Source organism: Notothenia rossii, assembly GCF_949606895.1.
Source record: "Notothenia rossii genome assembly, chromosome: 10".
Taxonomy (NCBI): Eukaryota; Metazoa; Chordata; class Actinopteri; order Perciformes; family Nototheniidae; genus Notothenia; species Notothenia rossii.
The window spans coordinates 11505913-11521338 of NC_136908.1; the positions used below are offsets into that span (position 1 = coordinate 11505913).

General features: G+C 40.4%; 1 protein-coding gene across 5 annotated transcripts in view; it reads left to right on the forward strand.

Annotated features, from left to right (window-relative positions):
* The window catches only part of slc25a13 (solute carrier family 25 member 13), a 52535-nt gene continuing 37109 nt past the window's right edge, over positions 1–15426 (forward strand). The window contains exons 1-5 of one of the 5 annotated variants that reach the window (XM_079653239.1): positions 1–195; positions 1336–1389; positions 1520–1662; positions 7284–7399; positions 12391–12530. In XM_079653239.1, coding sequence (XP_079509365.1) covers positions 184–195; positions 1336–1389; positions 1520–1662; positions 7284–7399; positions 12391–12530 — 465 coding nt within the window. In that variant the 5' untranslated portion in view covers positions 1–183. Of the gene's footprint in view, positions 196–274; positions 429–465; positions 796–1335; positions 1390–1519; positions 1663–7283; positions 7400–12390; positions 12531–15426 lie in introns of those variants that run through there. The other 4 variants (XM_079653240.1, XR_013803114.1, XM_079653238.1 and 1 more) reach the window with 4 other exon arrangements.

Consider the following 15426-nt stretch of genomic DNA (forward strand, 5'->3'; position numbering starts at 1 on the left):
GACAGATATAGAAATTCTCTACACACATTATCGGATCATTGAATGGACGTGACATGCACAGGCCACTGATCTGCTGACCTCTCGTGCCCAGCTGATCCTCTTTATCCTCCTTTCACTGCACCGGCGCGTGTCGTCACGCAGGAGGAAGTGCACGGGACTAGTTGACGGTCAGCTCGCTTTAGCATGGCAGGAAAGGTAAGATGAGTTTTGCATTTAAGTTTCTACTCTTTGTGGGGAGCTGTTGCATTGTCAGTGATGGTGCTCGGTCCCGGGAGTGTCTCCACCGGAGCTCTGCGCTGGTTATAATGTGTTCCCGGAGGGCTCGTTTAATGCCGGTTAGCCTGTTTAGAGGATGTGCTAGAGATTAACTCTGACCATACGGCAATGACATTGAGGCTTTACTGTATCCGGTTAGCTAAATTAATAATGTAAGAGTTAGCTAACAGTTCCCCATTTATACTGAACTGTCATTTCAATATTGTTGCAAAGAGCAGTATTTACACTGTTGCTGATTTGAATGCATGCTACTTATATCAGGCATCAGTCAACAGGTGTGTCCCTGCTAAATGAGTTCAGGTAGTGACAGGTAACCTTGGTTAGCATCATGCTATATGCTTTGGCATCCTATTTATTAACGTTAACTACTTGCAGGTGCAAAACGTTTCTACAGGTTTGAAGGGAAGTTTAAACATGGCTTTATGCTACTGTCATGGAAGCCTATTTGTTTACATTCTGTACACTTCAAAGCTGGATAATTGGACATTTCCTTCTAGCCACTTTGCTTTAAAAAAAATTGTAAGTATAACACCAGAAGGAGTATCTTACTTACTAAAGAACAGTTAATGTCACAATAAAGATCTGAAGCGCTACAAGATTATTAACAGGAGAGAAAAACACCACAAGAGATATATTTCTGCCTAACTAGATTAGGTTTATGGTGAACCATTTGCTTTCTAACTTTTGTTACAGCTTTTGAAATATTTTCGGACTGTCACAAGTAAAATTATAGTTGATAATCAAACGCACCATACAAAGCTTATTATTGGACATTGAGTTTGGAGTATTTGATCTGCGATTCAGGCTAAAGATTTTGCCTCCAAGCCCAATATGATGTGTAGTTAGTCAGTTTTTTTGCAATATTTCTTTTTTCTTGTTAATTACAGGATGCTTAAGGCCCCTAACAGTATTCAATCAAAAATAACACAAACCTCTGTTGAGCAGCGTACTTCAAACAATACATGCAAAAGTGGGGCAATGTGTAAAAAAGTCATTTGACAAAACCTAATTTAACCTAACTAAATGCAATGTAATGTAATGTAATTTATTGTCTTGCAGGCAGTTCTGCCTAGGAGGGCCGACCCCACTGAGTTGAAAGCCATTTTTGAAAAGGTACGTTTTACCTATATACTTTGTGTTTGCTCTTTTGTGCTTGCCTCTTTATAAAAAGCTTTATATTTTAAATCAGATTCTAAAGCTCAGCATGCGGCCTTGTTTCTGTATCCGTTTTTTCACTTTACAGTATGCCAACGTCAAGAAGAATGAGGAGAGCTTCATGTCGCCACAGGACTTTGTGAGCCGCTTCCTCCATGCCCACACAGACATCCGGCTGTCGGACGAGGCCGCAAAGCTGCTGGCTGGAGTCGTGGATCAAAAGAAAGATGGGTTAGGATTCTCATATTTATCTGCTATTATTAGCTGAAGTGAATATGGATTATCGGCTATTATGAATGAAAAGATGTATGACGCAAAATGTGACCGATAGAGGGTAAATACAGCCATATATTTTTTATAAATCAGTAAAAAATAGGGGATCATAAGCAGTGTCTTATGAGGATTGTACTGTTTGAATACATCTCTGGCAGAAGAGGCCGATATGACTGAAATTGCTATTCTGAGTTTCTGTTTAAGCCACAAATTCATCTCCTCTCACTAAGCCAACTCCTAACTAGTAAGCCTATCAAAGCTATCAGTACACGTTATTTATCCCTTTGATCTCGTGTGACTACCTCTCTAGTGTTATTTTGCATTTAATAAATAAACCTATGCCTGAATCCTTTGGTGTAAAAAATTCACAGAGGGATGTTCATACTTGAATTATCAGAGACATCAAACCACCAAAGGCCCCTTTCAGGTGTTTCCTTCTTTGTAGATACACCCCCAATTTCACACTTACTCCTCCCCCCATCCCCATCACCCCTGTTTTTTACATTAATATGTATGTATTTAATGATACATAATGATGGGTAATAAAATGTTAAGTCAAAAAAGATTTTTTTTTACATTGCCATGGTAACCACTTGGGCTTCTACAAAGAGCAAAGTGCACATGGCTGCGTAGCTTCATGTTATTACATCTGCTTTAAGGTGTGTGTGTGTGTGTGTGTGTGTGTGTGTGTGTGTGTGTGTGTGTGTGTGTGTGTGTGTGTGTGTGTGTGTGTGTGTGTGTGTGTGTGTGTGTGTGTGTGTGTGTGTGTGTGTGTGTGTGTGTGTGTGTGTGTGTGTGTGTGTGTGTGTGTGTGTGTGTGTGTGTGTGTGTGTGTGTGTGTGTGTGTGTGTGTGTGTGTGTGTGTGTGTGTGTGTGTGTGCACACAGGACGCTGAGATGGAGTAGTGGGGGTTTTGGAATTGGAAAAAAAAGAGAGCAATGCACACACACACACACAAACACACACACACACACACACACACACACACACACACACACACACACACACACACACACACACACACACTGATACAAAAACACACACATGCACTGTAATTGCCCATGCTATTCAGGAGCACTCTGTTGCATTGTGTGGCTTTGGAGCAGGATAAATGGTGGCCGTGGCATCAGGGTAAATCTATTAGGAACCCATGGCCCAGGCTTTGTATCTAAACCTCATTTTGGTTTTGTGGAGGGGAATGGAAATGATATGGGGGCAAAACAGGAAAAAAAGTCTGTTTAGACCCAGGTTTGGATGTGATTTTTTTTTTTTTACAGTTGACATTGGAAAGGCTTCATGATGCTCATTCTCTGTGATGTGTTATTTTTCTACTAATCTTTGATAGATGAATGATTCGGTGAGAGAAAGAGTCTCGATGATTATTCGGCAAACCTGTGTCTCGTGAATACAAACCAAATGGATATAAAAAGTAGATATGCTGCACTGTCAGTGGTAGCTGAAGACACAAACGCATTGTTTTTCAAGCGCTCATTCGGGCAAACCTTATGAAAAGATCGGAGCACAAGACAAAACAAACCACTTTAGTGAATGTATTTTCATTCAGCTCGCCCTATCTCATGCAAATATGTTTTTGAACAATAAGTTTGGTACATGAGGGGTAGTGTATTTGAAGCCAGCGCGCCTGCTGCTGTTTTTGCCAGATAGGACTCCATTTCAACAAGATGAGTCTGGGTAATAGATTTAGCAGGGGGTCGGATAGCAGGCAGCGCGCTCGTTTTACTTTTCTGTTGGAGTTTATCTATGTGAGAGATATTTTACTTAGATGCCATTGTGTGTATGTTATTGGTTTGGTGTGTATGTGTGGTGATATAAACAGAGAAAATGCATTTGTCCTCCTCCCTGCCACTGTGTAAATCAGGGGATATAGTGACAGTCGTAACAATCTGTTACGTGGAAATCACTTTCTCCCTCTTATTCTCACCGCTGGCAGTGAGACAGAGACAGATGGAGAGAGAGACTGTGGAGATGTGTACATTTCCAGGAATCAAATGGTTATGTGTATGCACTGACACACAGAGCCACAAGATGGTTAACAGATTTTCTCCTTTTACTATTTATGTCCTCTTTTCTTATTTTGCTTTTAACTTCATATGCATTCCTTTGCTACCATCCCTGTCTCTTTATTCACTCGCACATACCGTAATGCACTCTGAGCTTTATCCATTTCATTTCCTTCAGACTCCCTACCTTTCTGCTTCTCTATTCCATCTTCCCTCTGATATTTTGATACAAACCTCTGTTCAGGTGTGGAAAACCCCGCTCCCCCTCATAGACTCTTGGAGGTTTTAAAAGGGAAAAAAAAGTTGTTACGGTTGCGTGCTGGGAAGATAGCAGTCTGCCAGCTGCTGTGAGTATTCTAGACTTGTACTGGTAGGTGTCCACTCTTAGAAAACGAACAGATACTGGCAGCTTGCACTCATCTGGGTGTGTTTTTGGGACGTGTGTGTCTGTGTGCAAGCTCGCTCCAGGTGGGTGGAAGGCTGTCAGTAACAATGCCAGGATGCCAGGGACAGGGGATTATTGAAGCCCCTCTAGGCTCCCCTCTCCCACTACTATCAACGGAGGAGAGCTGTCTTCCTATCAGCCGGGCCCAACCAACACCATGCATTTATGTTACTTGTAAACAACGTTTCGGCGCCTGGTTTTTCGGTTCAGAGGAGTGTATTTAGATGCCTACTGAGAGGAGACGGAGACAAAAGCCATTTGGCAAAGATAAGATAAAAACAAACACGAATATATGGAAAATGGGGTGGAATTGTTATGCCAGACCAATTTAGCTAAGACAGTTTAAATTGGATTGTTTTGGCATCCTAGGGAAAACATCATTGAGCTGTCATCTGTAAAGACACATGCTAGAATCAAGTCTTTGTTTATGTCGTGTGTGTTACGTCTCCCATCTGATACACGTCACAAATATGTCTGTTTGGAGACTCAACAAAATCCTGCAGAGTAAAGTGAGTACGCTGAAGAGATGCCATCTTACAGTATCACATTATTCCTGACTCCGAAGTTCATCCCGGGCAATCCCTGGACACATGCCATAGCAGTTGATGGTTGGGAGATGCTGTTGGAGTATTTGATTGTTGAGCGTCTCGTTGGGGTTGGGTCGGCATAGCAGAAACCGATGGCTTCCCCCTCTCATTGTAATCATTTTGCAGCCGTCATGGCGCTGCTAATCAACCATCATAAGCTTCATCCCCGGCTACAGAGCTGTGTGTAAATGCTTACGAGTACGTGGAATGTTTCTCGTGTGTGTTATGGAGATGCCCCCTGGATCTTGTCTGCGCTCCCTGGTCTAAACCATGGTCCAATCCCTCCATGATCAGCAGCCCTCTCAGTTACAATAATATACTGATTATCCGCGTCTGGGAAAACACAGACGGGACAACCAGCGTGCATGTAAAACGATGCGTGTGAAAAAGAAACATTTTACTTTTTCCCTCCGCTCCGCCTGGGAACATTTGTGAGTTCTGAGTCTTTGCACTACATTTCTTAATTAGCCTCTCTGAGGTATAATTCCAGAGTGTACTATACCTCTGTCACAAAAGCAGGATCATTACTGTACAGTTTGATAATATTCCAGCAGTGTGAGCAAACATTTTATTAGCTTTGTTTTTAGCAGTAGATCCACGGTCGGCCACAGCAGTGTGCTTTTGTCCCCCCTCCCACCTACCTGCCATCAGCAGGGCCCCGCTCTTAAGAACTAACTGCTTAGGTAATAAAACAATTAGCTTTCCTTTGCAACAATGACGGCTGATTAATTTGCCACTCAATCAATCAATCAATGTTTATTTATATAGCCCAATATCACAAATGTTACCTTTGTCTCAGTGGACTTCACAGTTTGTACAGAATATCAGTATGACAATACGACACCCTCTGTCCTTAGACCCTCACATCGTACAAGGAAACATTTCCAGAGAAAACCCACAGTTTAAAGGGGAACATGGGAGAAACCTCAGGGAGAGCAACAGAGGAGGGATCCCTCTCCCAGGACGGACAGACGTGCAAGAGATGCCGTGTGTAAATCGAAGGGATAATACATTTTACAGCATAGGTTGAATTAATTGGACTGTATGCTCGATTTATTCACTCTACATTTTTCTCTAATGGTCTTTCTCCAACATACACATATATTTACTTAGTTTTTACTCAGACCAAGTGTGGGTCTGAATATTTTGGGACTGTTTTCGGCCTCTTCGTGTTTTTTTAAAATTGGCATTTTTGCAGACTAAAAAAGACAGTAATCTAAACATGGAATAGGCAGTTACTAATTTGATATTTCTTACTGGTAATATGTTTTCTAAATAACATTTTATCAGTGCAAATTGCTTCTGTTTCTCAGCCTGTTTTTTTTTAATATATATATATAATGTTTTTTCAAGTACATATAAAGATGCACATAAGCACCCACGTCAAACAGTCCAAACAAATGCATCTCAATTTCATCAGCACAATAATTAATTAAAAATGTAATCATTGCACCCCCTATACTCCCCTCTTGGAAATTGAAAAAGGTTTAATAGATGGATGCTCGGGGACTGCATCAACACTGACCCCGTCTGTAATTATCGGAGCCATTTGTGAAATTCATAATGGACTTGTGGCAACAGTGAACCAGGCCCTGAATAAAGGCTAGACTGCGTGGTCCAGTTCTCCACAGCAGGAGCTCTCAGTGGGTTCACACAATAGAGATGTTTATGTTTATTTCCTGTTATTGATGCATGTGGGCATTTGTTTTACTATAGAGTGACAGGTGATAGAATAGTATTTAGCAAAACGCTGACAACTGACTGACTAACTCGGTAAAAGAGGCAGCAGTATAATTAGATAACACGTATCTGGTGTGTTTACATTTTATTTAAAGCTTTTATTTCAGAGTTAATGCAGACAAAAGATTTCCCCATTTTACTTTTGTTTTCCAGCTTTGCTTTTCTTGACTTTTACTCTAAACTCCGTTCTTTGTATTACGTTTATATTGGAATGGATTATATTTCCTTAACTTACTCCCAGCTCCCTCCTCTCCTGTCTACTTGTTTAAAATGACACACTAAAATATAAAACTTCAAATTTCATTTTCTTTTCTTCTGCTGTTGTAAAGTTAGCTTTCTCTGTACCAGCTGCCAGCTCCGACTGGGAACACACACTGAGCTTTAGCATTTTCTTTATTTTCTTGCCATCACGCTCAATGAGTTTATGACATTACACGTGGAATAACAGACTCCTGGATAAAAGGCCTCTTGGATTGTTCGTAACACGGATTGATGGGTTGTCTCCGTGTGCTGGTTTGCCATTGTGTGGCAGTAATTACAATGGAGTTTAATGCAAGTGTTAAAATATCCAGATTTGTATTTAATATATCATTTTATTAGTACAACTTGGCTTAAGTCTTTATTATGTATTATATGACTAAATGAATATCAAAGAGTGTGTTTCACAGTAAGTATTTACACAGAGAAGTTGAAACTTGAATAGCACATTAATAAATCAACTCAAATGACAGCATTCACCAATGTTTAACAGCTCTACATATCCTCTTTTTTCTACCCTTCTCTCAGGCTGATCTCCTTTCAGGAGTTCGTAGCATTCGAGTCGGTGCTGTGCGCTCCAGACTCGCTCTACATGGTCGCCTTCCTGCTGTTTGACAAGGCAGGCAGTGGAATGACCGGTTTTGGTAAGTAACTCTGATTTACGGGGTTGGATAGAATGATAGTCAAGTTCGCAGGTGGAGCATCTTACTGAACCGTTAGCATCTATATGGTAGGTGCTGCTACATGCTTTTCAAGAGACCTGGAATTATGTACTGAGACTTTAAAGGGGACCTATCATGCAAAATTCACTTTTTGATATCTTTTATACATAAAGATGTGTCCCTGGTGTGTCAGGGAACTCACGCAGCATCAGAAAATAAAACCTTCTCTCTTTTCCTCCATTCCCAAATCTCTAAAAAAACAAATTTGCGTCAGATATGACGTAATATCGGAAATGAAGGCTGGCTTTACACCCACGGCCCTATCAGAAACGTTGCTATCAGAAACAATGCCCGACTGTTTTGGACGGTGCATGTTTACATCGCTAACACTCAGAGCTAACCTGTACTGCACAGAGCATGTGTGTGAAGAAGCAGGAAATAAAAAGGAACTCACCTTGAGGTATAACCGGAAAGAGAGAAAGCCTTTGAGCTCCCTACTGTTTCAGAAATAATCCTTGATAATCTATGATATGGCATTTCATCACGGCAGTATCTGCCGGTAGAATCTCCTGCATGAGCTCAGCGCCCTCCTTTTTTTTTTTAACCTGTTAAACCCCATCCGCCCAACAGCGGGGGGAAAAACGCATCATCTGCAGGAAACAGCGTCGGAGGGCTTCTTAATATTTAATAAACCATGAATGTTTCATAATCCATGTAACGGGAAGAAACTCAGCTAACTGATGATATGAACCATTTTTAGCAAAAAAAAACATAAGACTAACGCTGAGCCTCTGAATTAGCCCTGAGCGAAAACATGCTAACGCCGTTAACACAGAACTCACGGTATAAAACCCTTATTACTTATCGTAAATGCAAATCCAACCCAGCGATTAGCATCTTGAGATTACACAGATTTGATAGGTATCTGTATCATCACTCCATGATCAGAACTCGCGAAATGAGAAACAAAAACAGACATCACAACACGTGGCATTAGGTAGCAAGCACGGCAATAGGTCTGTTTGTCTGATCAAAAGTTGTCTTCAATGGCATTAAAACGATAAAAAACGCTGCTGAATGTTAATCCAATGTGTCTGTGTCACTTTGAAATGATTTCTGATAATCCATCAGCAATAAACCTAGTTTTAAGTTTTCAGATTTCAGAGCGTAAGATTTCGCTTTGGGAAAACTGCGTGCGCATAGCCCCCACTTCTCAATGGTAATGTTGATGTGTATGTGGAAATCCCCCTTCGATTCTATTGGCTCTAACGGTGCAAAAGAGATGTCAATCATCAAAATCGACCAATGGGTTCCAGAGAAACGGCAAAAACGCCCATTTCCACCCAAATGACCCCAGAGGTGGAGTCTTTTTTTCTAAAGTTCTCTAAAAAAGGTCAAATGTCGCTTGTTTTGCATCAATATTGACACAGGGTACTTATTATATGTTGTACTTTGGATTCCTAAAGCTTTTAGTCTACTAACCCATCATTCAAGGGTGGTTTTCACTATAAGCAAAACATATTTTTGGACGGACACTATCATTTACATTTTTTTACCATGTTCAATCTCAATTTTCTTTAAAATAAAAAAACATCTATATTGATTCTGACTTTTTTACATCCAACTCACAGGTTTATCATTGCTTTGAGAAAAAAGACTATTAATTTTCCCCTCTTAGAAGTGTAGTTATGTTCATTTGTTCTGCAAATGTCATTTTCGAGCCTGAAATCTGAAAAACAGGCTTGGGGCTTAAAAGGTTAATCTTTTTTTTTTTTTTTTAATGCTTTATACCCCAAATCAGCACTTTTGAAACAGGAAGTGAAATAGAGGGATATGAGGCATGGCTTGAATGGGTGATCCGTTTGGTATTTTCAGCAAAACACTTCATAGACATGTTTTGTATATATTTTTGATATATCTGAGGCCTATATGCTATTGCCTAAAAATAGCATGATAGGTGACCTTTAAGTACAAATCACATACACTTTCACATTTTCAAATATTGGTGTTATGCTCTTTATTGAGTCTTGACCTCCACTCTACAGGGTAAATGTTCCTACTATCCTGTATATACTGTAAGCCTTTTACTTTATCTTTATTTAATCTATCTTCAAAAAGGGAAGTTTATTCTGGCAAACAACCTCTTGTCTTCTTTTTGAATAATAGGGGCACACAATTAGCGAGGATAATGCATATTCTTACTTTACGAAAAATAGGTTTGTGTAGATTAACAACTTTGTTATGATGTAACTTAAAATAAAAGTATGAGCATTGCTTTTGTTTCTCTCTGTATTTGACATTTAACAAATACTCCAGACCATCCTGACCATGCACTGAGCATGTGTCTCTTGTGCAATGCACCACTGAAGAAGTTTCCACGCAAACTATTTGTTTATTTGTCCAAGGGTCTGACCCCCGCTCATCTATTCTGTCATCTAAAAAACAAAATACTGTTAGTGGTCCCTCTATCTTTTCTGTAAAGAATGTAAGGTTAGGTTTGGAGGTGGATAGGGTTGTTGGCAAAGTTAAAGATGGGGGAGGGGGTGTGTAGATCATTGTGTGTGTGTGTGTGTGTGTGTGTGTGTGTGTGTGTGTGTGTGTGTGTGTGTGTGTGTGTGTGTGTGTGTGTGTGTGTGTGTGTGTGTGTGTGTGTGTGTGTGTGTGTGTGTGTGTGTGTGTGTGTGTGTGTGTGTGTGTGTGTGTGTGTGTGTGTGTGTGTGTGTGTGTGTGTGTGTGTGTGTGTGTGTGTGTGTGTGTGTGTGTGTGTGTGTGTGTGTGTGTGTGTGTGTGTGTGTGTAAATGATTGGCATCATTACTCTGATGCCTGGAAGCTTGGAGGTGAAAAGGGAAGACATTTGTACTCGTTGCTTATTTCACATTTGCCTAATTGATTTAAACAAGTCTAATGCCAGCCTTCTGTAGGTGTGCGAGGCGTTAGCACATTAGGCTTGATTTGAAATGCAGCGCACACATCCCGCTCGTAAACAGGGAAGAGTAAGTGAATTTCATTTTAATTGTTGCTGTCGACAGGGTGCAAGATCATCGCGGGTGATTATATATGCACATATGTAAATTTTCATATTTAAAAGGATCAATTAGAGTGACGTTGTCTTGGTGGCAATTAAAAGGTCTGCTGTTTTTCTGCGTCTCTCAAAGGTTAATGAATATCCCAATGCCTGTGAGTTATGAGACTCGCATACAAGTGGAAAATTGCATGAAAAACATACCACACATCATGTCATACACAAACAGTGACTGCAGTGTCTGCCACTTGCATCGGCTACCATTTCACCAAAAGCAAACAACTTGTGACTGAGATTATAGACTTGTCAAAGTTGCTTTATTGTGATACATTACAGAATTCCCCTTTTTTCTCCTCTGCTCCCTTTTCCTCTCTTCAGATTCAAGAGCCTCACCAAGGCACAACATAAAGAACTGCCTTCTTTATTACCTTCTAAAAAACATTAATAGCTAAAGCTTACGTCGCATTAAAGACACGTTTGTTTTCCAACGCAATAAATGTCTGAACTTTGATTTCTTTTTTATTTAATATTTCTATAAATCCATTTTATTTGATAATAACCTGAGTTATTTCTGCTAAGCACACACGGGGCTCTGAGTTCTTAGCACCTAAACTCAATGTGTAATTTGATGGAATTTCGAGTTAATGAAAATTGCAATGTAACATGGCGTGTGAAACGCAGTTGTGTCAGCCAGAAAGTCAAAAAAAAGAAAAAACTAAAGAGGACTGAGTGTTGACAGGTCTATAAAAGCTGATAATATAAACGGCGGGCACTGAAGCGGCCTCTCTTTTAAAGAGTTAAAGACTGTATATTTATTGCCTCATTAAATTGTAAAAAAACTGTCTTCCTTCAGAAGGTAAGGCTGAGCTGAAGTAAATATCACCTTTCTCTTTCTCTCTTTTCCCCTCTCCGTGTCTTTATAAAACAAATTGTTTCTTTCCACCTTTTCCTTTCTGCACTCGTTCTGCGCGGCTTGTTTGGTAATAAGAAACAGGTCGCTCTATTGGTTTGTTTTTGTTTCTTTAGTAAGGCTGTAATTTAGGACTCATGTTCAGTGTCTCTCCACTCCGCTGGCTGCAGAGGCTTAGAGGGTTCAGGCAGAGGAACATGAGTGAGAAGAAAAGGCTTTCCTCTGAATACACAGCCTTTACTTCTGCCATGTGGCATTCAACACTGATTTAGAGTTGAGGGACTTAAGTCTCAATCAGAGCAGAATTGTGTTCTGGAGATTGACGTTGACATTTTGTCACAAACAGTCACGGAATTTTTTTCTTTCCTAAATCAAATAATTAGTAATGTTAACCGCAAGATAGGAAACACATGCTGTTTGTTAAGATCTGACTCACAAGGCTTTGTGCACACATATTTATGTCTTTATTAGAGCTAACTAAAAGAGGAAGTAGTATTTTTGATAATTGTTCGTTACAAAAACATATAACATATGATTTTAATGAAGGTGAAAACCTTATACATGGTTAATGTATAGTCATTAGCCTTAAAAATTAGGTGTAATCTTTAAAACCTAAACAGAAGTGTCTTTTATTGTAAATAATTTGTACTATTAGGAGGAAAGGTATAGTTGATTTGTTGCCTCATTGCTTGTATATTTTTGGTTAAATTGTCTATACGTTACATACATAAACACAGTTAATCAGTGGTAACTTTTAACTACATGAAAGATTCAAGTACTGTAATTGTTTTAACTACAATTTTGAAGTGCTACTTGAGTGCATGTTATGTAACTTATATAAGAGCTGCAGCGTTAAGACATTAACATAATTGCCAACTATTTTTTTATTAACGATTTTTGATTGACAGAACAAAACACTTAAAGTCCCCTGATGTAAATGGAGAGTTTTCACATATGGAAATAGGGCTGTCAAATGCTACTTTTCATCAGTGGACTGGATTGTTATTAAAGCAGCATTTTTTTTTTTTTGTCTGTCTCAGAGGATGTGAAGGAGGTCTTCAGCCAGACCACCATCCACCAGCACATCCCCTTTAACTGGGACTGTGATTTCATCCGGATGCACTTTGGCAGCGAGAGGGCGAAGCGGCTAAGCTACGGAGAGTTCACCCAGTTTCTCCTGGTAGGTTTCATGTTGATCACCTGCTCTCCTCAACGCTCACATGGCCTTCTTTTACCCACCCTGATGACTCACATGACATGAAATCCCATTCTTTGCTTTCCTCTTCCTGTGTCTTCTGTCTGTTTAGTTATGCACACTGCCTCGTGACCAATAAATGATAGTCAACAAATCTCATGACAAGCCCTTGAATTTAATTGTATAAATAGATATAGTGTACATAGATATTGGTCCTTGAAACTGGTAGAAGAATGGTTCTCATATTTAAAGGTCTTAGGTGTTATAACGATAATTCAACTTGATCTGTCTCTCAAACGATGCCATTTTGGGTCGTTACATGGGCCTTTTAAAAAATCCTTGAATTTGATGTTCAAGAAGATATTAGAAACCTGAAATCAGTTTCAACCAATGAACGTGCCTGTAAACATGGCCTTATCCCCATATATTATTTTTACAATCATGTCATCTAACTTTATTGTTGGATATGTGTCTAACCTTGGCCAGAAACCCCAGTTTTTCCCAACTCCTCTCAAACACAGCGCTCCATATTGAGCAGATTAGTCATTAATGAAACACTGAGGTTATATATTTGGGAAATTTTTGGCATTTGTTTTTCATTAACTGACGTACACCTAGCTTTACTTCTACTCTTAAGCAGGTAGAGACGCAGTTCTACCTCCATAAATAGTAAAGCTGGAATATTCCTTGTGTATTTGTGGTGTGTGAGCCATTTTCCAATAAGATGTCTAGACTTAAATCAGGCCTAAGCAGAGAGAGGTGGTGGTGGGGGGGGGGGGAAAGAGCGCCTGAGCAGTGCCAAGTTTGCATCCACACTCACCATGTATCTGAATGAGCTTTTTATATTACACTTAACTTAGACCAGATGGCTTACACACAGTGGGCAGCAGCACAAGGATATTGGGACATTGTTATGTGTTTGCGTCTTTGTGCATGCACGTGTGTCTTTACATACGTGTGATTCTATATGTTTACCTTGCTTATCTCCTTACCATAGTGTGAGCACGCATGCTTTGTGCATCTGTGTTTATGTCGATGTTTGTGAGGTTTTTTGTGTGTTTGTGTGTGCGTGCATTCAAGTCTGTGGTGCTGTGGCCAGTAGACGCTGTACTTTGCATTGACAGCGTGCCCAGTCCCCCCCCCACTCCTTCCCCAGTCACTCAGTGGTTTGCAGCTCCTCACAGCAGCAAGCCTGCAGCCAGTTGCACTCATTGCTCAATATGAAATTCACATTTTCTCTGTATTTGATAATATCTCACAGCTTTTGATTTATACCTTAATGCAGGGGTTCCCAAAGTGGGGGCCGCGAGATGATTACAAAATAAAAATGGAAAATAAAAAAATGTATTAAAAAAAATTGATTAATTTTTTTAATAATTTTTTTATTTGTATTATTATTAATAATAACGTTTGCATAGACATTTTCAGGGGCGGACTAGCCATCTGTATAATTTTCAGTGGCGGACTAGCCATCCGTATAATTTTCCCCGCAAAGCTCTCTGTCTACCGGGCCATTTTCGTTCCTACCCTCACCTATGGTCATGAAGGATGGGTCATGACCGAAAGAACGAGATCGCGGGTACAAGAGGCCGAGATGGGTTTTCTCCGCAGGTTGGCTGGTGTCTCCCTTAGGGATAAGGTGCGAAGTTCGGTCATCCGGGAGGGACTCAGAGTTGAACCGCTCCTCCTTCGCGTCGAAAGGAGCCAGTTGAGGTGGTTCGGGCACCTAGTTAGGATGCCACCTGGGCGCCTCCCTAGGGAGGTGTTCCAGGCACGTCCAGCTGGGAAGAGACCAAGGGGTAGACCTAGAACCAGATGGAGGGATTATATCTCTTCTCTGGCCTGGGAGCGCCTTGGGATTCCCCAGTCAGAGCTGGTTGATGTGGCCAGGGAAAAGAAAGTTTGGGGCTCTCTGCTGGAACTGCTACCTTCGCGACCCGACCACGGATAAGCGGGAGAAGATGGATGGGCTCTGTTTCTCAAACTTTACAAACAAATTAATTCTCTAGCACCCTCCCCCCGTCGACAGGGGGTCGCCAGTCTCTGGCACTGTTATTTTGGGGGTCGCGGGCTGAAAAGTTTGGGAACCCCTGCCTTAATGAATCAAGAAATCGATATTCAATTAAAATGTCAAGCTATTTCATATTCAACACTGCATTTATTTCAAGTACATATCGTACTGCTTTTCATTTTTTACTTGATTCAAAAAAATATATTATATGATAAATATTTTATTTTGATGCATTCATGCATATTCCATTTTTTTTTTTACAGTAATATCATTGTGATAACTGACTGCAATTACAGTACTTCTGCACAGGTGAAATGCAGGTATTGGCTGACTCAGTGTTATCAGTGACTCCAGTGATTGATGACAGGGCAATTAGGAAAATCTATTCTGGTTCAACATTTCCTGAACCAGAATTTAAATCTGTGCAATTACAACATACTTTGTGATTGCACTAATACCTGCGGCTGTTATGATACTTTTGTAAAAGCATTTGTAAATGTCAGCTGGGAAGAAGAAGTATCCTGTGCAGCTATATAAAAGTTGTAGAATTGTGAAAACCAACACACCATATTCTGAATATTTGACAGGGGTTTTTTTCACGCAGCTTTCCCCCCCATAAGAATGTTCCCATCCTTTATTTCCTCCTCATCCTGCCATACATGCATGTGTTTATTGTGTTTTTTCTGCCATTGTAACCACGCCACTGCCAGATGCTCACAAGATGGGATTATCGGGGAAAACGTTTGCGCCGCATATTTCTCACAAGGGCTCTCTCTGGCCAATTACTGTCTTGATGGAAGCCAGAGATTCTCACCAATTACATGCATTCTTCCCATCTCACGCGTGGACGCCGGCCAAGGCTTAGCTCGC